At 42.5% G+C, this 26,383-nt stretch overlaps 1 protein-coding gene across 6 annotated transcripts in view; it reads left to right on the top strand.

Annotated features, from left to right (window-relative positions):
• TTC29 (tetratricopeptide repeat domain 29) overlaps window positions 1-26,383 on the top strand; it is a 416,217-nt gene that overhangs the window by 227,826 nt on the left and 162,008 nt on the right. For all 6 annotated transcript variants that reach the window (XM_073604681.1, XM_073604698.1, XM_073604674.1 and 3 more), the window contains one exon: window positions 2,793-3,005. In XM_073604681.1, coding sequence (XP_073460782.1) covers window positions 2,793-3,005 — 213 coding nt within the window. The remainder of the gene's footprint in view (window positions 1-2,792; window positions 3,006-26,383) is intronic.

The following is a 26,383-nucleotide window of genomic DNA, read 5'->3' as shown; positions in this document are numbered from 1 at the left end:
TTAAACATACCATTACAGTCCTTATTGACACAGTCCATACCCACTTAAACTTGGAGCTCCCTACATCAGTCACAGATTTTGAGCCTGGGTTCAATAAAAAGCCCTAAGCCTAATAAAACTTTTCCAGTGCATTCCCTTTTTTCAACCGGTCTTGTATAGTGACTAGCCTAACCCAGATAAAGTCTTTGAACCACCTCTTTTGCCCAGCAATACCATATTAAGGAGGGGTTCCTTAATAAGTGGGCCTTCCCTGTTGTGGACCCAGCTATTTCATGTCCTAATGAGACTCTAGCTGTCTCTGTTGAGGACATCCCTGTGTTGAAAGATCTGGTGGACAAAAGGCTAGAAGCCCTTTTGAAGGCCTTATTCTCTCTTGCAGGTCCTGCCTGTAGCCTGCCATTGCAGCCAAATCCATCTGCAAGACCCTAGCTGTCTAGTCCAATACAGTCTCAGGAACCTGGGTCTATCCTGATAAATGCTTCTGTCCAACAACTGGTGTTCATGCCTGCAGTCCTACTCTATTGTATAGACGGGCTAGCTGATATTTTATGCCAAATAGCCATAATGGGCTTCCTTTTGGTACACATGTGGAGGAACCTTTGGCTCTGAAGTCAGTTTCAGTGCAAGAAATGTCCCTTACGTATTCTGTTTGATGTGGACCCCCTTTTTGGTGAATTTCTGGGAATTTCAGCAAGGTGATCACCTGTGGAATGAGTACGCTTTTACCCCAAAAAATAAAGGCAAAGTTTCCATCTGGGAAATCTTCTACTCCTGAAGTTTTCATTTTTTTCACGCCTCCAAATCCAAGGAAAAGTTCCTATTTTCCAATTGTGGATGATGGTGCCATCAAGCAAATTAATACAGCACCCCAAACAAACCATGGGCAAGCTTGTAAGGAGTGAAACGGATACAATATAACTTCTCTCTGGGATACAGAGAAAGGCACCAAACTCATTTCAACTGCCATGATTTCCCACTCCCCAAAATTGTATTACAGGATAAGTGCACTTTCAAACAAAGAAAGCATAGGAGATTATCTGTCTATCAATACCATGGAAGTTTATCAGGTCCAAGTGTGCAGGCAGATGTTGGATCAAGAAGCTGGTGGAGGGATGTAAACAATGCCGTGGGCCTTGGAACAAAAGCTAGGTAGCTATAGTGAATTTGATGTGTAAGGTGGTCTAGACCTAATTAATGGGGTGGGGCCAAAAAGCTATAGAACCATTGTTTGAAAGTTGGACATTGGATCAAGAAGCTGGTGGAGGGATGTAAACAATGCCGTGGGCCTTGGAACGAAAGCTAGGTAGCTATAGTGAATTTGATGTGTAAGGTGGTCTAGACCTAATTAATGGGGTGGGGCCAAAAAGCTATAGAACCATTGTGTGAAAGTTGGATGTTGGATCAAGAAGCTGGTGGAGGGATGTAAACAATGCCGTGGGCCTCGGATTGAGATCTAGGTAGCTATAGCGATTTAGATGGGTAGGGCGGCCTAGACCAGGGATCTCCAAACTACGGCCCTCCAGCTGTTGCGGAACTACACGTCCCATGAGGCATTGTAAAACTCTGACATTCATAGACATGACTAGCCATGATGGGAATTGTAGTTCCAGGACAACTGGAGGACCATAGTTTGGAGACCCCTGGTCTAGACCTAATTAAAGGGGTGGGGCCAAAAGGGTATAGAAACATTGTGTGAAAATTGACTTGCCCTTCAATCTGCCATCTGACACTGTACTGCAATTTTAATCTATTGTTTAAAGCTTTTTAAATTAATTCCTTTTTTTTTTCAGAATTTATTGCACTATAATATCAGCAACCTACCAGCTTCCACTGTCACTGTGCTTCTTCCTATATAGATCACATTGACACCTGCAGATAGGAGGATTGTTTGTAAACTGGTTAGCTGTCTTGATTACATGATCAGGAAACAATGAGCATGGTTCCCAATCATTGGTGTAAGATCAGAGCTCCAAATGCCAGCACAGCTTTGGAACTAGTGCCCACAGCTGTGCATTTCTAGTCTCACAATAGAAAGTAGATTCATATTCTCCCAGCATGTGGATTATACCGAGGAATTACGTTAAACTACAGTTATAAATAGTTACGGTAATGTTTTAAATGGCATAGTTGCAGATTACCAGGAAATTTTACTAAGGCCTGTCTGTCCCTCACTGTGATGTTCATATGTCTGTCAAAGTTTGTAGCCATCATTTTCTGAAAATAGGCTCAATTTCCAAAGCTCACACGATCTTTATTTTGAAAAAAGTTAGTCATTTTTACCTGCATTCATTGAGATCCAAAAATCATAATCACATGGCTGAAAATTAAAATCTTTATGAAAGTGTGTTAGCTTTGTAAATTAAGCCTAATGTTTCTCAGTCCGTATCTTTCTCTCTGTGGCCATTCTTTAGTATCCCTGTCCATGAATTATTATAAGCTTGTTTGTTATTTTGGCAGTATCTGTTTCACCTCTGAATCCATTGACCTTTAAGAATGATTTTAAATGGTCTCTAAACTCTAATGGACTCTGTTATCTTAATAATGTACATCAGGCTTTTCCCATATAACTGTAACAATATTTACATATCTATCATACCTGAAATAATTACATAAACCATATACTTTGCAATTATGTTAGTTAGATTGATTTTAATGGTTATTTAGATGGATTGTGTTACTGCTATATACAGAGCACAGCACTTTAGTAAACATTTTTAAGATGTATGTATGTAAAGATTGCCCACATTGGTGCTGTGAAGTAACTGTATTTAAACATATCTTCTATATTGTAGGTCAGTTGGAGAAAGCTGCTGAGCATTATGAGGCATTCTATCATCTAACAGCAGGCCAGTTATGGAAAGATGAGACAGGCCGCACTCACAACTCACTGGCCTGTGAGAACCTCTGGAGAATATACACACTACTATCAGACAAAATGCTGGAGAACAGGGAATGGCAACAGGCCATCAAAACTCTAATAAAAGCACTTGATATGGCAAGAGAAGGTAGGTGGAAAATAACGCCATCATATTTCCTTTTTTTTTATGTACTTCTCATCTTTTGCCCATGAGTAAACTAAACGTTGTGAAATGCTTGTCTAGGTGATCATTTCCTTCCATTTCAGAGACAAATTTCATCAATATATTAACTTTCTGTAAAACAAACTTCCTTGTATCACATTTGCAAGGACTAAAAGAAGAAATAATAAGTCTTTATTTACATGTTTTGAATGTATATATCTGTTTTCAGAAGTACATTTGTTTATGATAGAAAAACAGATATTGTGTAATTTAACTTTAATAAATCATATATATATATTTTTTATTATTATTTATTGCCTTATAAATTTACTAAAATATTTTATTAGTGATTTCCAAGACAGCCCTTGTGACAGGCTAAAGGACCCATGCCTGTCATTGCTAACAAACCCTATACTGGTTTTGTTTGCATTTACTACTATATTCCCTAAAGTAGAACTATGACTTCTCATTAAATAAAATTATGTGCTGCAGCACCTCTTTGTATGTTCAACTGCACTTATAGTTTTCTCTCAGTCCCCTGAAAGTCTCACAAATACCTGATGATCTTACCAGTAAGGTCTGCCTCTTGCAGCTTCTTTGGATAGGTGCAGTATTGTCACTCTTACGTAGGCTGTCCCTGCTTCATGGTGCTACCAGCATTGTCTCCTCTGATTTACAGGCCTTTAGCTTATGAATCAGCAGCTGGACACACCTATTCTGATTTGCTGTTTAAATCCTTCCACTGTGAGTTGCAGTGACTGGTAAGGGGATAGGATGAAGAAAGATTTGGGAGGTAGCGGAAGATTTTTTTTTTCTTTTTTTACTTTAGTATGTGACAGGAGCCCAGAAATGGGATAAGAGGTGGGCAGGAGGGGCGGCTGCCCTGGGCACTGTGGTATGATATGGGATGGGGGGCACCACAAGGAGTTTGTGGGGTGGGGGATTGTGTTGGGTGTGGTAATGTGGGGGGCAGCAGTGGGTAAAAATTGTTCTAGGAAGGTAAATCGGGGGAAGGTGATTTGGGGGGATTTGTGTTGGGGAAGATGATTTGTTCTAAGCAGGGGGCTTGAGATGTTTGTGCTAGAAGAGGTGATATAGTAGAGGGTGGAGGGAATTTGTGGTAGGTAGGGAATTTTTTTTTGGTGGGGGGTTGTGCTAGTAGGGATGATTTGGTGGGGGGGGGGGGGGGTATTTGTGGTATTTGTGCTAGGAGGGGAAAATTGAGATAGAGGGATTTGTGCTAGAAGGGGGGATTTGTGCTGGGAAGGGGTATTTGGAGTAGGGGTGAGAGGATGTGTACTCGAGTGGGAAATTTGAGAAGTAGAGGATTTTTGCTGGGGGGAAGGGATTTTTTTTTTCCGGGGGGGGGGGGGGGGGGCTGACGGGACTTGGGGAAAGAGAGGTTTTTAGCAGGGGGAGCAGGTATGATTTTTGCTAACACATAGTGCTCATATATATTGATTATGTAGTGCAACGTGGATGTGATTTGCATATTCTGTGTGGCCAGAATTGCACTGGAATGACACCAAAGCAGTACAGGAAACTTTTCCAAAACCGTGCCATGCTGAGTTGCATTGATGTGGGGGCACCAATGAAAACGATGTAATTTCCATTGTCATGTCATTCTGTGCAACTCAAGTCCCATCTGAAATTGCACTAGTGTGAATGGAGCTTTGGATGTACTTTGGATTGGAGTGCAGGAACAGTATAACCACATTTCAGCAAAAGGTGTAACTGTGAGTAAATATGGAAATAACTGGGTTACTTGGGAAGGGGAGAGTGCTGACTGTGGGGATGTAAAATAGTTGGATATATATTTCTTTACTATGGACAAGGCAAACATTTTTTTTTTGTTGGATAAATATTAGATATTGCATATAATTATTCTATATTTATTCCACTCAACAAGAATTCTTTTCACTCATTTGCTAAATTCCTGTACCTGTCTAGAACTTGTATTTGAATTCACGGCATGGCACATGCTCCTGAAGAAACGGCACGGGAGGCTGTCCCTTCAGAGCGCATGCGCCGATGACATCATCGGCCAGTATACAGTAAATATCTCCTAAACTGTGCACATTTAGGAGATATTTACAGTACCTATAGGTCAGCCTTATTCTAGGCTGACCTGTAGGTACAAATCATAAAGGAAGGTATACAACCTCTTTAATTGTGCCACAATGTAAAAGTTGCACATTCATTTCACCACAATGTAAAAATAGCGCATTGTATAACCACCTGAATTTGGTGCACAGGTCACTTCAGAACCAAAAATGGTGCATATACGCCATGAATTTGGTGCAATACATTAACAAGAGTGATTAACACCAGAAAATTGGGGCAGTAGCTATACTGAATTCCCTCAGTATAGTGGGTTAAATCATTATTTAATCCCCTGCAGATTTTATAAGTTTGCCCACTTACAAAGAAATGAAGGGTCTATCATTTTTATCAGAGGTGTATTTTAAATGATAGAGACAGAATATCAACCAAAAATCCAGAAAACACATGATACAAATGTTTTAAATTGAGCTGAAGTTCAGTGAGTAAAATAAATATTTGATACCCAAGCAAAACATGACTTAGTACTTGGTGGAGAAACTATTGTTGGTAAGCACAGAGGTAAGTCATTTATTGTAGTTGGTTACCAGGTTTGCGCACATCTCAGGAGAGAGTTTGGTCCACTCTTCTTTACAGATCTTCTCTAAATCTTTAAGGTTTCTTGACTATTGTTTGGCAACTCAAAGTTTCACCTCCCTCCATAAATTTTCTATATTATTGTGATCTGGCAACTGGCTAGGCCACTCCATGACCTTAATGTCCTTTTTCCTGAGCCACTCCTTTGTTGCCTTGGTGGTATGTTTTGGGTCATTGTCATGCTGGAAGACCCATCCACGACCCATTTTCAGTGTTCTGGTTGAGGGAAGAAGGTTCTCATCCAAGATTTTACAAAACATGGCCCTCCGTCCATTGGTTCCTCAATGCAGCAAAGTTGTCCTGTACCTTTAGCAGAGAAACAGCCCCAAAGCATAATGTTTCCACCTCCATGCTTGACTGTATGGATGGTGTTCTTAGGGTCATAGTCAGCATTTTTCTTCCTCCAAACACGGCGAGTCAAGTTAAAGCCAAAGAGCTCAATTTTGGTCTCATCTGACCACAGCACTTTCTCCCAATCCTTCTCTGAATCATTTAGATGTTCATTGGCAAACATCAGACCTTGTGGGTGCTGCAGGATATCAATCCATGGTGGTGTATTGTGTTACCAGTGGTTTGTTTAGTGACTGTGGTCCCAACTGCCTTAAGATCATTCACAAGCTCCTGCTGTGTAGTTCTGGGATGGTCCCTCACTTTTCTCATGATCATCCTTACCCCATGAGGCGAAATCTTGCATGGAGCTCCAGACCAAGGGTGATTGATGGTTATTTTGTATTTCTTCTATTTGCCAATAATCGCTCCAATAGTTTTCTCCTTCTCAGCAAGCTTCTTACTGATGGTCTTGTAGCCCATTCCAGCATTGTGCAAGTCTACAGTCTTGTCCCTGATATCCTTTGACAGCTCTTTGGTCTTAAATTAATGAAGTATCAACACATAGTGGTAGTGTGGATACATAGATAATACTAAGTGCCATGTCCCGATAACGTAGGTATGGAGAGAGGAAAAATTGGGCTTTGGACTTTATTGGCACAATAATCACTGTAGATATTATAATTAAAAATCCAATTTATTAAAGAATATTTAAAAATATAAAAACACAAAAACAGAAATCAATTCATGGCCATACATTTACAATATATACACTCCATACATAGCTCTGTATTTATAGAAGTCAATTAGACAGCGATTGAAATAATCAATTTACATACAGTTGTATTGAGGAGGAGCTATGCAGAGATAGTAATCAGTAACAAGGGTTCGCTCAACATGTTGCACGCCAAATCGCTTCTTCAGGAGCACAGAACAGATTACTAAAATACATAAGACATACAATAAGTAAAATAAAATAAAGGAAACTAAACAAATATAATTAATTGCACATTTGGTATTATTGCCACTAGGGCCCAACAGGTGGTGCTAGTATATCATCAGGGTAATATTCAAATACCATGGGGACGTGTGTTTCATGGTAGTAATAGTGGTTAATATATAAGACTAAATAAGTCTATTAATCTCAAGAAGGGAATGTGACTGCTGGGGAAAAGGGAGATGATAGGAGAGAACAAAAGGGAAAGGAAATGAAAAGGGAGATGATAGGAAAGAACAAGAGGGAAAGGAAAAGAAAATCGGGGTGAGGGGGAAAAGCAAAGAGGGGGGGGAAAGGGGGGATAAGGAAAGGGAGAGAGATTGGGGGGGGGGGGAGAGGTATACATGGGGAAGGGAGGTTGGGGGAAGGGAAGGACAGGGAGGGGGAAATAGAGGTTGTTGGAAGGGGAAAAGAGGGACAGGGAGGGGGAAATGGGGGAAGGGGGGGAGTAGGGAAGGGAGACAAGAAGGGGGGGGGAGAGTAAGGAAATCACAGAAAAAGGAAAGGAGGGAATGGAGGCAAAAGAAGGACAAGGAGGGGAAGGAGAGTTGGGTGGGTGGAATAAACCTAGGGAGAACCCCCTGGAGAATAAAGGGGTAAATACTCAAGCACCATAAAAGTATAAGGGCATGAATTATGCCCATATATATAACTGATGGATATAATTAAGGCAGGAGAGCCATATAGTGCAATAATTCACCTATAGGTAAATGTCCATGATACCCATTATAATAAAGGAGGTTATAATGTAAAAAATAGGCCAGTTAGAAAAGGCCTATTGACCCTATGGTGCCATGTGGTAATATAATGCCAGTACATAAACGCATGTATATATACCAATAGTATATATATGTATATTAAATATTAAAAGAATATTATATGAAGTTAGTAGTAATAGTTATATTTCACTTACCATTAAGAGTGTTAGGTAGGTTAAGGCATATATATGCGCATGGCAGAGATAAAAGAAGATAAAAAGTGTCTCCACTAAATATCTGGACATTCAGCCATCTATTACTGAGGTAAACCCCTGTAAACCTGTAGCCAAAAGGGATAGTGCGCCGGTTGGAGGTAGAGACCCCTCTATAAAGCATTTACTTGTATCTGATAATATAGAGGGGTTAATCTTTGTCCAGAGCGTGTAGCTGTAGCATCCGGGAGTAGGCCCATAAAAGAGGGAGAAAGAAAGTAGAGAGATAAATGTCAAAATGGCATATTATTGTAAAGAATCTGCCTATTGTGTGCTTAGTAAAGGGAGCCAAACAGTCACATACCTTCCTGGTTCAGACGTGAAACAGACACTGTAGCAAGCGTGTGTCAACCACGCTGCGACTCCGGTATAGAGCGGCTGGCTGTGTGGAGCGTGGGGAGAGAGACGCCAGAAGCGTCTCTTGTACGCACGCCCCGCTTGTAGTCACCAATCAGAGAAGCTGATGTGACGTCATCCAAGCCGGCTGACGAGTGTAGACCGCGCATGTCCCGATCCATCGCGCCGGCATGGAAACCATTGACGTGAAGGGATGGGAGAGGGCGGCTACAGTCCTGGGTACCCTGGAAAACAGTGCACCCAGTGCGCCAATCGCCTTCAGGAGAGGGCGTGGCGCTGGGCGGCCACATGGTAATGAAGTTGAACCCTGACGATGGTGCACACCTGTTAAGGGTATCAAACCAATTAGAAATTGGTGAATTCACACCTGTAATAAAGACAATGAAAGCTAGATAATACAATGCAGTATACATAGTGTTAGTTTTTGGGACGGCTAAATCTATTATCAATCTTCAGGAAAGCATAAAGGGATATAAATTACCCATGGAGACCGAGCATTAGGAGTCACTGACCCTATGGGAAATGTAGACTTAAAGAGACAATCAGGCCCGCGAGCATCTAGATTAGCCTGAAAGCCAAATTTCTGTTACCTTATCATAGACAACAAGGGGAGGAGGAGAAAGGTCTTTAACAAATTTAAACAGTAAAAATAGAGAATTGAAATAACATTATAACTGTTATAGAGAAATGTTATGAAAATTATAAGAAAGGCTTATATGTGTGAGCCTCATTGATGCCCGGGGGATAAGTGGCTCCGAGGCGTTCAATCCACATAGTTTCTTTTTGGCAGACCTGTTTATCCCAGTCTCCTCCTCGGGGATCCCTGGGGACCACTGATAATACAATGAATGATACCATGGATGCATCAAATCTATGATATAAGTCTAGATGTCTACTGACTGCTGTGACCATCTTGCCTTCTGTTGAATAATAGACATGGTCTCTTATTCTGCATCTTAAATGTCTGATGGTTTTACCTACATAAAAGGCGCCGCATTGGCATAACATGAGGTAAACAACTCCTTCAGTCTCACAGTTGGCATGGGATTTTGGGGTGAAGGTCTCCCCATTTGGAAGTAGAAATGTTTTCCCTGTTTTTACCCATGGACAAAATGAACATTTGCCGCATTGTGAGATTCCCTGTCTAGATTGCTTATGTTTTGGGGTGGTCGAGTAATAGCTGGAAGTTAGTTGGTCACCCAGGGACTTGGCGCGCCTAAAGGTGATCTGTGGACAGGGACCGATATACTTTTGAATAATAGGGTCCTCCTGGAGGATCGGCCAATGGCTATTTAAGATACCGCAAAGTTGTTCGTGTTGCTGCGAGAATCTTGTGATAAACCTCACCGGGGGGGGGGGGGGGATATCCTCACTTGGTTTTTTCTTTTTGTATAATAAAGAGTTTCTGGACTGTCGTATAGCTTTATTATAAGCACTATGTAATAACGTATTTGTATAACTTCGTGCTAATAGTCTGGTGCGAAGCGCATCCGCCTGAGATTTAAATTCCTCCATGTGAGTACAATTGCGACGCAGCCTTAAGTATTGTGCGTAGGGGATACTTTTGATGAGTGGCCTCGGATGGGCACTATTCGCGTGTAACAGTGTTCCCTGCGGTCTCCTTCCTAAAGAGAGTAGAAGCTAGACAGTTGTCATTGTCTTTAAAAATGGTTAGGTCCAGGAAGGTTATCCGTTGAGGGTTGGTGGAAACCGTAAATTTAAGGTTGAAACAGTTGTGGTTAATGGTTTGAATGAATCTATCAAGCAGTTCCTGGGTGCCTGTCCATACCAAGAAAATGTTGTCAATATAGCGTCGCCAGATGAGGGCGTGGTCAGTGAAAGATGTTAGACAATCGTCTGAAAAGATGTTCCGTTCCCACCCCCCCAGGTACAAGTTGGCGTAGGCCGGTGCACAGCAGGTGCCCATGGCCACGCCTTGTACCTGGAGGAAGTGGGAACCTTTGAAACAGAAATAGTTACGGGTAAGCACAAATCTCAGTAGTTCCAAAATGAACTCACAATATTCCCAACTGTAGTGGTCCTGCTCCCGTAGAAAGGTGCGAGCCATCCCGATGCCCTGCTCGTGAGGGATGCTAGAGTATAAGTGTCCAGTGTCACGAGGAGGGCATCGGGAGGGACGGGCAACCCCTCTATTTGTTTTAAGAGATCTAGTGTGTCGCGGGTATAGGAAGGTAGGCCCAGCACATGTGGCATAAGAACAAAGTCTACGAGGCGGCTGGCATTCTCTGTCAGAGAGCCAATTCCAGAAATAATAGGACGGCCTGGTGGCATCGTACAGTGCTTATGAATCTTTGGTAAGGCGTAGAATGTGGCCTCTCTTGGTTTTTTAATATTAAGATAATTGTACGTGTCTTGATCAATAGAGCCTTTGTGGTAAGCTGCTCCAATAATACCTAGATATTCCTGTTTGAATTCCGAGATTCTGGTCTCCGATAGTTGGGAATAACATTGTTTGTTATGTAGAATCCTCATGACCATCGACTCATAATAAGTCTTCGTCATGAGGACAATGTTCCCACCCTTGTCTGAGGCTTTGATCTCCAGATCTGGGTGATTATGTAGGGATTCAATAGCTCTTATTTGGGAGATTACCCGGGTTCGGTAAGGTAGTCATTTGTTTGATGTCATTGATGGTTGCCACTAGGAATGCCCATATATGGGGATTGGTGGTCAATTCCGGAAACCGCTGAGACTTAGGTTTAAATTTTAGGTTAAATTACGTGAAAATAGGTAGACATCTTTAATTGTTTCATATTTGTCGATGTTTGCAGAGGGGCAGAAGCTCAACCCATATTTGAGGACATCCAAAGTTTCGTCCTCTAAATGGTAAGGAGTTAGATTAATAACATTGAGACCCGATGTTATGTCAAGGCCTGCGTGTCCATCAGTGACTGAAAATTTCCTTGTGTAGTGGTAGGTTGGATATGTGCATCCAATGTGCTTTGCCTGGTGTTGGAAGGACGTTGTATAAGGGGTGAAAATGTGATTTGGGAACTGGGTCCTTGAGATTGGACTACATCAGTGGGAGTGACATTGTTCCGGCCCATCTCAGTGTGGCCTACAGTGTTCGTTTGTGAGATATTATGTGTCTGTGCTTGAGTGCTCAAAATTTGGATGGCTTGTAAAGCTGTGGCGCCTAAATATTTGGGCTGTGATGATGATCTCTCATTCTGTTGTGTTGTGTATTTTTGAGGATGAGGTATTAAATTAGTGTCAAGGTTGGGGGGACGTTTTTTGGAGGAAGGTGTGTAGGAACCTCCCCCATAGTCCCGTTTACGTGCTCCCAAGTTGTTACGAGGGTTAGTGGTGTCTTGGCCATGATGAATGGAAGAAAGAGATTCTGTGGACGGGTGTATTTTATACACATAACAAGTTGTTGTTAGGAGCGCCTTCTTAAATTGACAGGACTAATTTGTATACCAGATGAGCACATACTGTAGCCAATCTGTGGGAACCAGAATTATTGTTGGTTGGTATGGGATCAAATACTCATTTTACTCACTGAACTGCAATACAATTTATAACATTTGTATTGTGTGTTTTTTCTGGATTTTTTGTTGATATTTAGTCTCTATCATTTAAAATACACATATGATAACAATTATAGACTCTTCATTTCTTTGTAAGCTTACAAAATCTGCAGGGGATCAAATAATTATTTTCCCCAATTTATGTTCTGTGACCCTAGTGTTGTGGGTGCTTCCTGTTTTGAATGTTTATTTATAAAACAAAGATTTGAAATCAATATTCCAAAATCAGGCATAAAACATCAGTTCAAAAACAAATGCACATACAAAAAAATAAGAAAATAAAAATCATCCCAAACCATTTTTTTTTCTTTTAACCTCTTAAGGACCATAAGGATTTGCCCCCTTAATGACCAGGACGATTTTTGCGATAGGGCACTGTGTCACGTTAACTGACAATTGTGCGGTTGTGCGATGCCGTACCCAAACATAATGTTTGTCTTTTTGTTCCCCACAAATAGAGCTTTCTTTTGGTGGTATTTGATCACCTCTGCGGTTTTTATTTTTTGCACTATAAACAAAAAAAGACCGACAATTTTGAAAAAAAAACAAAATTTTCTTACTTTTTGCTATTATAAAAAAAGTAAAAGAACACATTTCTTCATCAGTTTAGGCCAATATGTCTTCTTCTACATATTTTTGGTAGAAAAAAAAAATTGCAAAAAGCGTATATTGATTGGTTTGCGCAAAAGTTATAGTGTCTACAAAATAGGAGATAGATTTATGGCATTTCTATCATTATTTTTTTTTTTAATAGTAATGGCGGTGAACCGCGATTTTTAATGGGACTGCGACATTGCGGCGGTCAGATCGGACACTTTTCACACTTTTTTGGGACCAGTGACGCTTATACAGCGATCAGTGCTAAAAATAGCCACTGATTACTATATAAATATCACTGGCAGGAAAGGGGTTAACACTAGGGGGCGATCAAGGGGTTAAGTGTTCCCTAGGGAGGTGTTTCTAACTGTGGGGGCAGTGTAGTGACTGGAGGAGGAGACAGATCACTGTTCCTAATCATTAGGAACAGCAGATCTGTCTATCCTCCCCTGAAAGAACGGGGATCTGTCTGTTTACATTGACAGATCTCTGTTCTGTCTCTGTCACCGGCCACGCGCATCGGCTCCGGCATCGCACCACGGGCACGCGCCCCCTAGTGGTCTTGAAGCGGCCGACGTACGATAATGGCGATTCGCCCAGGAGAGCCAACCTGCCGCAGTATAACTGCGGCGGCTGATTCTTAAGTGGTTAAAGTTATAATCTCATTGATAAGCAACATAGCGTTACCGCCTTTTCTTGATAAGATCTTTTTTCTTTCCCCTCTCTTGCATATTCCTACTGCTTCTGTTTATAGACTCTATTTTACCTATGATATATACAAACCGGAGACTGTCCACACAGAGTGCCACCCCCCCGGGTGAAAAGTGTTCCCATTAGGGCACCTGGGGTGGTGCTACTCAGACCATAATTAATCTCCGATATCGGAAGCGGTATTATGACAGTTCTCTGCTATATGTTATAACACTATCCAGATAATATGTTTCTTTGTACACAACTAAACGATTGTACTGTACCCAATATACAATGTGCACATTGTATTGTTATATACTCTTTGCAAAAATCAATAAAAATCTAATGATGAAAAAAAAAAAAAAAAAAAAAAAAAAAAAAAAAGTTATAATCTCATCAAAAAGTATGACAAGAGATATAAGAACTGTAAACACTGGTTGTTACTTTTAGAAAAATAAAATTTAATATATATTTTTTTTAAAGTGTCCATGTGTGTTAGGAGCTGTTAGCAAACATTATCACTTGCTTAACCACTAGGCGTCCGCGCTATAGCCGAAAGACGGCTACAGCGCGGACGCTAATTGCCGGGAGGCCTCCCTGGGCGGCCTCCTGTTTACTTCCGCGTTGTGCGCTCCCGCGGGCGCGCATCGGGGAATATCTGTGCTGGCCTTGTCCCTTGGACACAGCCAGTCACAGATCGCTGAAAACGGCCAATCCTAGCGGCTGTTTTCAGCGCAATCGGTGGTGCCAATGAGAGACGATCTCATATGTAAACATATGAGATCATCTCTCATCGCCGGTGTTCTGCGGCTCTCCCTCCTCACACAGAGACAGCGTGTGAGGAGGGAGAGCGAACCGCTGCGGCGGTAAGTGAAGAGAAAAAAAAAACTGCCATCTGTCCCTGTCATCATGTCCCTGTCATCATGTCCCTGCTGTCACGTCCCTGCCACCTGTCCCTGCTGAAATGTCCCTGCTGTCATGTGCCTGCCACCTGTCCCCACTGCCATCTGTCCCCACTGCCACGTATAAGTGCCATCTGTCATCAGTGCCACATAGTGCCATCTGTCATCAGTGCCACCTGTCAGTGTCATGTGCCATCTGTCATCAGTGTCACGTGTCATCAGTGCCACGTATCAGTGCCATCTGTCATCAGTGTCATCAGTCCCACGTATCAGTGCCATCTGTCATCAGTGCCACGTATTAGTGCCATCTGTCATCAGTGCCACATATTAGTGCCATCTGTCATCAGTGCCACGTATTAGTGCCATCTGTCATCAGTGCCACGTGTCATCAGTGCCACATATTAGTGCCATTTGTCATCAGTGTCACGTGTCATCAGTGCCACGTATTAGTGCCATCTGTCAGTGCCACATATTAGTGCCATCTGTTTTCAGTGCCACGTATTAGTGCCATCTGTCATCAGTGCCACGTATTAGTGCCATCTGTCATCAGTGCCACATCAGTGTCAGTGCCACGTATCAGTGCCATCTGTCATCAGTGCCATGTATCAGTGCCATCTGTCATCAGTGCCATGTCAGTGTCACATGTCATTGTCCTGGTGCTCCAGGGCCTTCAAAAGTGTAATAGGTAGTCAACAAGTTAGATGTGTAATTTATGCTCCTAGAACACCTGACTGTGCTCCCTGCATGTTGGGCCTTTCTATGTGGCCAGGCTGTGAAAAAGTCCCACACATGTGGTATCGTAATACTCAGGATGAGTAGCAGAATGTTTTTTGGGGTGTTATTTGTGGTATACACATGCCATGTGAGAGAAATAACCTATTACAATGACAATTTTGTGGGGGGGGAATCTTCATTTTGCAAAGAATTGTGGGAAAAAATGACAACATCAAAAACCTCACCATGCATCTTACTAAATACCTTGGAATGTCTACTTTCAAAAAAGGGGTCATTTGGGGGGTATTTGTACTTTCCTGACATGTTAGGGTCTCAAGAAATGAGATAGGCCACCAGTACATCAGGTGTGATCATTTTTTAAGATTTGCACCATAGTTTGTAGATTCTCTAACTTTCACAAAGACCAAATAATATACACTAATTTTGATTAGTTTTACCAAAGATATGTAGCAGTATAAATTGTGGCCAAAATTTATGAAGAAAAATTAATAATTTGCAAAATTTTATCACAGAAACGAAGAAAAATGCGTTTTTTTTTCAAAATTTTCGGTCTTTTTTCATTTATAGCGCAAAAAATAAAAAGCCCAGAGGTGATCAAATACCACCAAAAGAAAGCTGTATTTGTATGAAAAAAATGACACAAAATTCATTTGGGTACAGTATTACATGACTGAGTAATTGTCATTCAAAGTGTGAGAGCGCTGAAAATTGGTCTGGTCACGAGGGGGGTTTAAGTGCCCAGTTGTCAAGTGGTTAATCTATTTACAGCCTGGGTGAATTGCAATGTTTTTTGCCCATTATGAATGCAGATTTGTCCAATGTGCTGAGACGTATTTTCTTATTTGATTGTCTGCAGACGGGAGCTGCATGCAAGTGTTCAGTTAAAAAAAATATAAACAAAACAAGGAACAAGGGCTTTGCAACAATATTTTCACAGTTACTGCAATCAACTGATTTACATTAGCATTCATACAGACAAAAATCATAAACACTATGTTAATGTTTCAGTAGTTTTTAAAAAAAGCTCTCAGTATAAACATTTCAGATGTTAATTTCCTTAACACCTCCAACACTTAGAGATCTATTTGTAGAATATTTGCCATTCAAATGTCTTAGGCTGTGTTCACACCGCAGCATGCTCCGGCTCACAGCAGGAGTCTGGTGTGTCTACATTTACAGTTTCAGGTCTGATTTCAGCCCGAATTTTTGGTTGAATTTGGACCTGAAATGGACCAGAAGATGCACAGGGCTCCTGTGCAATGCGCGCGGGGGCCGCTGCGGAGATGTCACAATCTCCTGCTGTGAGCCCAGCCTTAACGATTCGCTGAGGCACAATGAATGATCGCCGTATTGTTTGTAATATGATTGTCTCCTATGATTGTCAGCTCCATCTAGTGGCCATAATGCGTTTTTTTTTTTTTAAAGAATCCTGCATTATGACCACTAATAAAGATGATGATCATAGGAGATAATCATGTTACAAACAATTCAGCAATCATTTGTTATGCCTGTGTGAATTCTTAAGACATCCGCACAGTGGATTTTGTCTACATAGAACTCAAAACCTTTCCCCTGCCTAAAAAATTAACCTAAACCATAATTATCACTTTTATTAACTTTGCCTGCCTTTGTACCCTCTTTTTTATTTCTTTTTTTATACAGAAACAATTTCTTTCTTTTTTTTGCTTTTGCAGCTGCTACTTGGCATTGAGTGATGTTGTTAAGTGTGTTGCTAACCAGTGCCTCCTTCTCCAGCTCTGCTTTCCCAAGTGTATTTAATGTATGGAGGATACTGCTATTTGATTTAACTTCCTATGATCCTTCTGTAATATGTTACTATTCTGTCCTAATGCCTTTTAATAGTTATACTAAATTTTGAATGATCAGCAAAAATTACTAACAAATAGATCAAAAATAACTGGGAATAACACCCATCCTTTTGGTACACTATTGATAAGGCTGTCTTCTGTCTTAGCTGTGTTATGGAATTATTTCTGTTTGGGACTCTAAAACAAAAGTTAATACTGCAGCTGCAGGAACAGATTCACAGGACTCAATCACTGTTTAAAAGGTCCATTCAGTGTCAAAATGTACGTGTTATTTAATACATGGATAAGAGGGGTGGTGTGAGATGTTGTTAAAAACTAACAAATAGAAATATGTTATTAAAAGCTAGCGAATAGAACCATTGCAAAAGTAAAACCTTGAGAGGGGAGGGGGAGTAGGGACAGAGAGAGAGCACTTCTAGTAGGAGATGTGTCTGTGTGTTAGGTGAAGGTTACAGAACACATTTCAACAGTGAGAACAAAATGGAGTCTCTTGTGCTTAAATGAACAATACAGTGAATGTCCATGTCAACTGCTAGCATCCTCAACCTCTGTACCAGCTTATTGTGATAAACAGTATGCAATGCTTAAGTAAAATCCAAGTATATCACTTGGTATTGCCAAAATCCAGACTTAATGCTGGAACGCAACTTAATGCAAGCAGTGTAAGTACCTGAATATTACGTGATTTTAGTCTCTTGCAGTCTACTATAAGGCCCCTTTCACACGGTGGGTTGGGTGCGTTGGTGGTAAAACGCCACTATTTCCATCAATTTTGCGGTGCTAATAGGCCGCTAGCGGGGCGTTTTTACCCCCGCTAGCGGCCGAGAAAGGGTTAAAACCACCCGCAAAGCGCTGCTGCAGCAGCACTTTGCCGGCGGTATAGCCACGCTGCCCATTGATTTCAATGGGCAGGAGCGGTATACAGTCCGCTCCTTCACTGCTCCAAAGATGCTGCTAGCAGGATTTTTTTAGCGTCCTGCCAGCACACCGCTCCAGTGTGAAAGCCCTCGGGCTTTCACATTGGAGAGACAGGAGCGGCTCTTTCAGGGCGCTTTGCAGACACTATTTATGGTGCTGTAGTGCCTGCAAAGCACCCCAGTGTGTAAGGGGTCTTAAGAAAATCTCAGAAATGGAGAGGGAGAAGCAGCACAAGGAGCCAATCAGGTGTGCTACAGTGAAAGGTGTCTGCAGATAGGGGGAGAGCAGAGTAACAGAGAGATGAACTTATTAGTGTGCTGCTTTTCCATTCATGGTCTAGGCACTGGATGGAGGTGAAAAGAAGATCTGTAAGTGACAGTGAAAGTGCAGCAGAGAAAAATCTGGCCCTCTTCTCATCCAAGCAGGACTGTGGCACATGGCAAAGTTGTGCAAGCTTTGCGTCTGGATGGGCAAAAATATAAATCATTTGGCAAGTAAAACAGATCTTTTGTACAGTATGTATATCTTTTGTGCTTAGCTGTTTGACTGGAGTTTGGCTTTAAAACGGAGTTCCACACAAAAATGGAACTTCCACTTTTTGGAAACCTGCTCCCCTCCGGTGTCACATTTGGCACCTTTCAGGGGGAAGGGGGGTGCAGATACCTGTCCACGACAGGTATTTGCACCCACTTCCTGGCATAGACTCCCACGGGAGTCTACGCCTCTTCGCGCTGTCTCTTGGGAAACACACAGGTCCCAGGAGATAGCGGGGACCAGTTACGATGCGCAGCGTGACTCGCGCATGCGCAGTAGGGAACCGGGAGGTGAAGCCGCAACGCTTCACTTCCTGATTCCCTCACCTAGGATGGCGGCGGCAGCTGCTGAGAGTCGAGTGAGTGATCGGCGTTGGCTGCCGACATCGCTGGACCCTGGGACAGGTAAGTGTCCATTTATTAAAAGTCAGCTGCTGCAGTATTTGTAGCGGCTGGCTTTTAATATTTTTTTTTTTTGGTGGACTTCCGCTTTAAGTTTACTACTATCATAAAAATTGATCACGTTAGTGAGATTTGACCTATCTTTCATAAACCCATGTTTATTCTCTGTAATATTAGTGTGTGCTACTTCATATTTTGCTATGTCCTTTTTGAAAATATTTTAAAGTAAGTTAAAATGTTTATAAGTCAAAAGGTTTTTACCTTAAAGTGCTTGTAAACCCTCACATATACCCAGTGAAGTGAATAGCCTCAGATGATACGCAGAGATGAAACAAATCCTCTTGCAAGTTTTACTTGTTTATCTGCAGTCTTCTCTTGTCCACAACCCTGTGTGAGAGCTGATTGGAGGGTAATTAAGGGTACCCCCCCCCACAGAGGAACAAAGAAACACGCAGATCTGTATTCTGAATAGACAAGCGGCATGCTGCGGTCCCTCCCTGACACAAACTTTATCTCATGTGCCAGGAAAGCTTCTCAGAAGTGATTCATGCTGATAACAGAGGAATGAAGCACCAGCGAGAAATGACACTTGGAGCTTCAGAGAGAGACAAGTAAACACTACAGATATAGGTGCTTAACTCAAATTTTATGACTGAGGTTTACAACCACTTTAATGCATTGTCTACATTAAGGTAAAAAAAATTTCTACCAGCTGTTCCTTCCCATCCCCTCCCTAAACACATACCTGAGTACTCTATCGATCCAGCACTGTACTCCTCTACCTACTCTCACAGGCTACACTGTCAGTCAAATCCTGCCATCAATTTATGCTTTACACATACAGTATATATTGTACATTCACATCAGTTCCTGCCATCAAGGAGCTTACAATATAAGGTCCCTAACTCACATTCATATATACACTTAGGCCAATTTAGACAGGAGCCAATTTACTTATTGGCATGGCTTTGGAGTGTGGGAGGTAACCCACGCAGGCACAGGGAGAACATGCAAACTCCATGCAGGTAGTGCCACGGTTGGGATTCAAACCAACAACCCAAGTGCTGCTAGGTAGAAGTGCTAGTCACTTAGTCTTTAGATTACTGATATTAATAAATATATTTAATAAATATATAAATCTATCATGTTAACCTGATCAAATCCTGGAAGGAAAGAGAAGCCTTGACAGTAGACCAGAGAATTCAGGAAGATTGTGGTACCTAGTGTAGCGCCAGCATTTTTGCCTGCTAATGTAATGCAATGTTAATCTATGAGCAGTATTATAATTTAGTATTTGACACCATCTAGTGGCCTAAACGTGAAATGGACTTCATTTTATTTTTCTATTTCAAGAAACATGGAGAGATGTTACAGGAAGTGACTGTTTGTTTACATTTTATCATGACCTGCCTACCCAGAATGCCGGGTGACCTACCCATGAACACTCAGCACTGAAATGCATGCTGGGTAGGCTATAAAAGGCCCTGTGTGGCCATCTTAGGTCTCTTCTGGACGCGTGGCCTGCCTGTGAGGACCTGTGCGGAGGTTTCCAGAGAGTGCGGCCTACACCTGCTGCGGAGCGCCCCCCCAACCACTTTGCTTTGTGCCAGTGAGCTGGAGAGACGGAGTGGCAGAACTGGGAAGGATCCAGAGATACCCATCTGAGCCATCTGAAAGTCCCGGTACATCTCGCTGAGCGGAGAGGTGTAACAGCGCCGGCTGGGAAGGAGAAAGACTGAGTGCACCGGAGTGGAGCTGTTTTACTCTACCGACCTGGTTGGGTGAGAGAGCTGCTGCCCAAAGTTTTCTTAACACACTTTTATACACCTGAATCTGTAAAACAGTGTTGTTGGGACCTTTAGTCCCGCAGACGAGATCTTAAGGAACTAAAGACTGAGTTCAGACAGGCCTCAAGCCTACCCTACACTATACTACTGACACTGTGTTACACAAAGTCAATTGCATCAGAGACAGTTGCAGGTTGCTGCACTACAAGAATAGTTTTCAGCTTCCACTTTATTTTAACCCTGGTTTGTTTAACCGTTGGATTACAATTTATACAACACAAATAGCTAGCAGAAGACAGAAGAAAGGAAAGACTGCATCTCTCATTGCAAGGCCTTGCATCCTTTTGGTATTAAGAGGGACTGCATCATAAAGTAGAGGGAGCTCCCTAGAGATTGTATTGCACTGTATTAATACCTCTGCATTTCTGTGGTTGTATAGGTGTGCTGGAAGTGGGAAGGTGCCCAGAGTTGAGGTGTTGTCACTCTGAGCATTAGTCCCACTTGGAGACGCACTCTCAGGGGTCTTCCAAAACAACTTCATACATACAGATTATTGTGAATATTCTTTGCCTTGCTGCATTACATTTATTTAGAGGTACAGTTATAGTATTTACTGTTACACTTGTGCTAGTAAAATCTTTGTGTTTATCTTTTATATTATTCAGTAAACTTAATCTAATATTTACTTATAAAACAGTGAGTAGTGCGCAACAAGGAGGTTGGAAACCAAGATGCGGATGCTCTGTCCCGGAGGCCACACAGACAAGAAGGAGAACCAGCGGAATGGGCCCGTGTGAGTGAGGAAGGAGTGCAAGCTCTGTGCCAAGGTCTGGACAAGAAGAGAAGTGGAGAGGTGGCTGCAGAATACCTAAGGGTCGAACCATTGGGTATCCCTAGACGATATTGTGGATTGGCACAAGTGAGGGGAGAGGGCTTGCCGCGACTGTCGAAAGTAGACCGGAGAAGGGACCAAGTAGAAGACTCATTGGGCAGATTAGCGGTACATGCCTTAAAGAGTCAGAGCCCTGAGTTGATACAAAAAAGTTGTGAACCCGAAGCAAAAATTCTACACAAGGAATGGAATCGACTGAAACTCAAGGATGGGTTACTATACCGAAGTCGCTTCACAGAGAATAATGAAGAAAGGTGGCAACTGTTCCTCCCAGAGAAGCACCAGGCTACTGTCTTAACCTCTCTGCACAATGAACATGGTCATTTACTGTAGGTGCAGACAGAACTTTCTGGCTGATTAGGGATAGATTCTATTGGCCCAACATGCGAAGAGAAGTTGAAACCTACTGCCACTCTTGTCTCACGTGCATTCGGAGAAAGACTTTGCCACAGAGAGCGGCCCCCATGGGTCATTTGCAAAGCCAAGAGCCCCTGGAGTTGGTGTGCATTGACTTTCTATGCTTGGAGCCCAATATAGGTGAAAGGAGCAACATTCTAGTTGTGATGGATCACTTCACCCGCTATGTTCAAGCCTACCCCACCAAAGATCAAAAAGCCAGCACGGTAGCCAAGGTGCCTGTGGAGAAGTTCTTCATACACTATGGGTTACCAGTGAGGATCCACTCAGACCGAGGCAGGGACTTTGAGAGCCGGTTAGTACGCCAGCTGTGTACTCTCCTGGGCATCAAGAAATCTCGCACAACGCCCTATCACCCCCAGGGTGACCCTCAACCGGAGGTTCAATAGGACCCTGCTGAACATGCTGGGGACTCTGATGCCAGACAAGAAACAACATTGGGGAAACCACATTGCAGCACTAGTTCACGTATACAACTGCACAGAGTGATGTCACTGGGTATTCCCCATATCGCTTGATGTTTGGAAGAGAAGCCAGACTCCTGCTGACTTGGCTTTTGGTTCATCCTTGGATGATCTCCCCCTTACCTCACATAAAGGATATGTAAATCAATTGAGGAAGAACCTGAGACAAGCGTATGAACAAGCAGTAGAGTAATGCTACTGTTAGGGAGTTCAGGAACAAACGAAACTTCGATGCCCGAGTGAAAATTCAAGATCTACAGCCAGGGGATTGAGTACTATTAAAGAATCTGGGTATACCAGGGAAGCACAAGTTGGCAGACAGATGGAAGTCACAGCCTTTTATTGTGTGTAAGCGGGTCCCTGGACTGCCTGTGTATCAGATCCGACCAGAAGGAGAGTCGGGCCCAAAGAAGATGTGGCATAGAAATCATCTGTTGCCACTGTCTGATACAGTAAGAATCCCAGCAGTTTCTCAGATATCCCCTGAAAAATTAACCCCAGCTGGTACCCGTTCGAAGAGGAACAAGTCAGGGAATACTAATGAAAGTGATGAATCTGAAGATGACTATGAGTATTCAGAGGACTTGGGTTCAAGATCGTCACCGGAGAAGAGAGATATGGGATCAGTCGATGATGTGGTATCCTTACCTGCGGAGTTCTGGACGGAGGAAGAAGAAGAAGTGACGGATGGGAGGCCTGAGACAATTGACTCTGGAGAGCAGGTTGGAGACTTGATAGACTTTCTTGGTGAAATACTGTTCACTTTAGAGACTGAAGAGCTGAAACAGACTTCTGAAACCGAAGTTCAGGATTCGTCCATGAGTACCAATGCTCAAATAAGAGAGTCAGACAAGGTGGAAGATTCTATAAAGCAGGAGGAGAATCCCTTGACTATGAAGTTGAGATGGAAAGTGCACCCACCACAAAGACTCACGTATGACCTGTTAGGGGAGAGTTCTGAAGAGCCAGTTTCTACAGTTCGCAGATCCAACTCCAAGGCTACACCCCCTACTGTCAATTGGATAGGGGGTGAATCTACCTTAACCTCTGACACTGCAGGGTGGGACACGGCAATTGCCCTGGCCTTATCAGAAATTGGTTGCGAGCTTACACCTGAGGTATGCAAGCTAATTAGCGAGAGCCCAGAAGAGTGTAATTATTTGTCTACATTAATTTGGGACTAGAGTATGACTTATCTTATGATGTAACTAAACTTCAATTTTATCTTTGGGGACCAAAGACTTAAAGCAGGGGGAGTATGTAGCGCCAGCATTTTTGCCTGCTAATGTAATGCAATGTTAATCTATGAGCAGTATTATAATTTAGTATTTGGCACCATCTAGTGGCCTAAACGTGAAATGGACTTCATTTTATTTTTCTATTTCAAGAAACATGGAGAGATGTTACAGGAAGTGACTGTTTACATTTTATCAAGACCTGCCTACCCAGAATGTCGGGTGACCTACCCATGAACACTCAGCACTGAAATGCATGCTGGGTAGGCTATAAAAGGCCCCGTGCGGCCATCTTAGGTCTCTTCTGGACGCGTGGCCTGCCTGTGAGGACCTGTGCAGAGGTTTCCAGAGAGCCTACACCTGCTGCGGAGCGGCACGATCAGTGACTTTGCTTTGTGCCAGTGAGCTGGAGAGACGGTGTAGCAGAACTGGGAAGGATCCAGAGATACCCGTTGGAACCATCTGAAGGTCCCGGTACATCTCGCTGAGCGGAGCGGTGTAACAGTGCCAGCTGGGAAGGAGAAAGAGCGGAGCTGTTTTACTCTACCGACCTGGTTGGGTGAGAGGGCTGCTGCCCAAAGTTTTCTTAACGCACCTTTATACACCTGAATCTGTAACACAGTGTTGCTAGGACCTGTAGTCCCTCAGAGGAGATCTTAAGGAACTAAAGACTGAGTTCAGACAGGCCTCAAGCCTACCCTTCACTATACTACTGACACTGTGTTACACAAAGTCAATTGCATCGGAGACAGTTGCAGGTTGCTGCACTACAAGAATAGTTTTCAACTTCCACTTTACTTTAACCCTGGTTTGTTTACCATTGGATTACAATTTATACAACACAAATAGCTAGCAGAAGACAGAAGAAAGGAAAGACTGCATCTCTCATTGCAAGTCCTTGCATCCTATTGGTATTAAGAGGGACTGCATCATAAAGTAGAGGGAGCTCCCTAGAGATTGTATTGCACTGTATTAATACCTCTGCATTTCTGTGGTTGTATAGGTGTGCTGGAAGTGGGAAGGTGCCCAGAGTTGAGGTGTTGTCACTGTGAGCATTAGTCCCATTTGGAGACGCACTCTCAGGGGTCTTCCAAAACAACTTCATACATACAGATTATTGTGAATATTCTTTGCCTTGCTCCATTACATTTATGTAGCGGTACAGTAATAGTAATTACTGTTACACTTGTGCTAGTAAAATCCTTGTGTTTATGTTTTATATTATTCAGTAAACTTAATCTAATATTTACTTATAAAACAGTGAGTTTGTGTTATTGCAGGGATGGAACCTGAAGTGTCAGAGGTAAGGGTAGCTCCGAGGGTCTGGGATGGCCAGTGGGAATGAACAACTTTGCAGCTCCCAAGAGAGTAGTGCGCTACATAGTATAAAAATAAAATACTGTAGCAGAGACCTTCTCAACCTCTGAGAATGGGAGTCCTTGGAATTCTTACAGAAAAATCAAGAAACGTTTCCAAGCTAGCCAGGCCTAATTGGTGTAGTTAGGTATGATATTCTCATAGAGCCGGGGGTCCATGTTAACCTTAAGCCGTGACAAATTTCCTAAGCCTGCCAAGATGTTATATCTCTGGAGCTTAAAAATATGTTGGCTCTTAGTACCATTGAGGTATCCCTCCGTAGTAGGAGAGGTTAGGCAGAGTTTGATTGTTCCAATTGGCTTAGTTGGCCTAGTCTCAAAGCTAAATGGAACTTAGCAGTTCTGAAATTGGTGTTCAATGCCGTGGGTAGGCAAATAATTGAAGGATTAGGTCCTGTCCATTATATCACCACTCTTGATTTAAGGGTTAATGGCAGATCCCACTTTCCAAAAAAGGCAAAAAATGGTATTTGCTACACCAGAGGGGTGGTTTCACTATGCCAAAATGCTTTTTTGGGTTGTATGGTGCCCTGACCACCTTTTAGAGATTCATGGACAAACTCCTAAGACCCTATAAATAATTTTCATTGGCTTATCTAGATGGCATTATCATCTTTAGCCAGTTCATGGTGTACACAGAGAAAAACACAATAGGACTGGAAGAGGCCCGCTATTTTGGGTAGGTGGTAAAGACATCATCTGTAGCTAAAGCCATCCATAAATAGCCCAGCCCCCACACAAAAAATAAGTATGCTACTTTCTCAGTATTGTCATATTTTATAGGAAATTTTTCCAGCTTGGCCTCCCCCCATGACAAGTCTCACAAAGGGAAAAACTTTCACTGTCATACACTGGAATCGCGGGCAGAAGATACATTTTGCCAAGAGATAAGTTTACCTTTAGGAACATGTTACATGTTCCACCGGTTTTTAGAGTGGAACATGTAACATGTTCCAAATCCTGCAGCAGCTCCCCAATCCCTCCCTCCCTGTAACAGCAGGCCAGGGATCTTCTCACAGCACCTGCTGTGACACGGCCGCGTCATTCAGGCAAGTATCAACATCCTTTACGGCTGATGGCTTGTTGTTCTCAATGAACTACCAGGGTGCTGTTGAGCGCTCTAGGTAGTTCATTGCTTTTTCCTGTCAATGTTTAACCGCTTGCCTGTACAAGATAACGAGTAGACAACTTACATGGACAGCCTGCAGAAGCCCTGCATTGCACCCAGGCTCCTACAAAAAAAATTGTAAATGCACATTTTTTTTACCTGCAAAAAATGTGCATTTACTATTTTCTTGTATTGTTTCTAAAAGTGAATGTATCCTTTAAATTATAGGCCCAGACTTTCAAAAAGAGTTCCTGGTGCAAATGAATGTCTCAGAACTTGGTCTGGGTGCAGTCTTGTCCCAGATGTTTTGGAGAGAACAGTACCCTGTTGCGTGCTTGAGTCTGAAGCTCACTGTGGCTGAAAGAACTATTCTATTGTTGAAAGTAGATGTCTCACAATAAAGTCGGCATTGGAGACACTCTGGTACTACTTGTCAAGTTGACCCTTTGGTCTAGTGTTAGATGATGGCCCTCTTTCCTGAATGGTACAAAATAAAGACAAGAAATCACAGATCACCAGTTGGTTTCTTGCCCTTCATAATAAGTGCACAGTAGTGCTTAGACTGGAGAATACACCACA

This window comes from Aquarana catesbeiana, linkage group LG01 (genome assembly GCF_042186555.1).
Source record: "Aquarana catesbeiana isolate 2022-GZ linkage group LG01, ASM4218655v1, whole genome shotgun sequence".
Classification (NCBI taxonomy): domain Eukaryota; kingdom Metazoa; phylum Chordata; class Amphibia; order Anura; family Ranidae; genus Aquarana; species Aquarana catesbeiana.
Note: the sequence above shows the minus strand (reverse complement) of the source record. Positions and strands in the feature narration are given on the sequence as shown.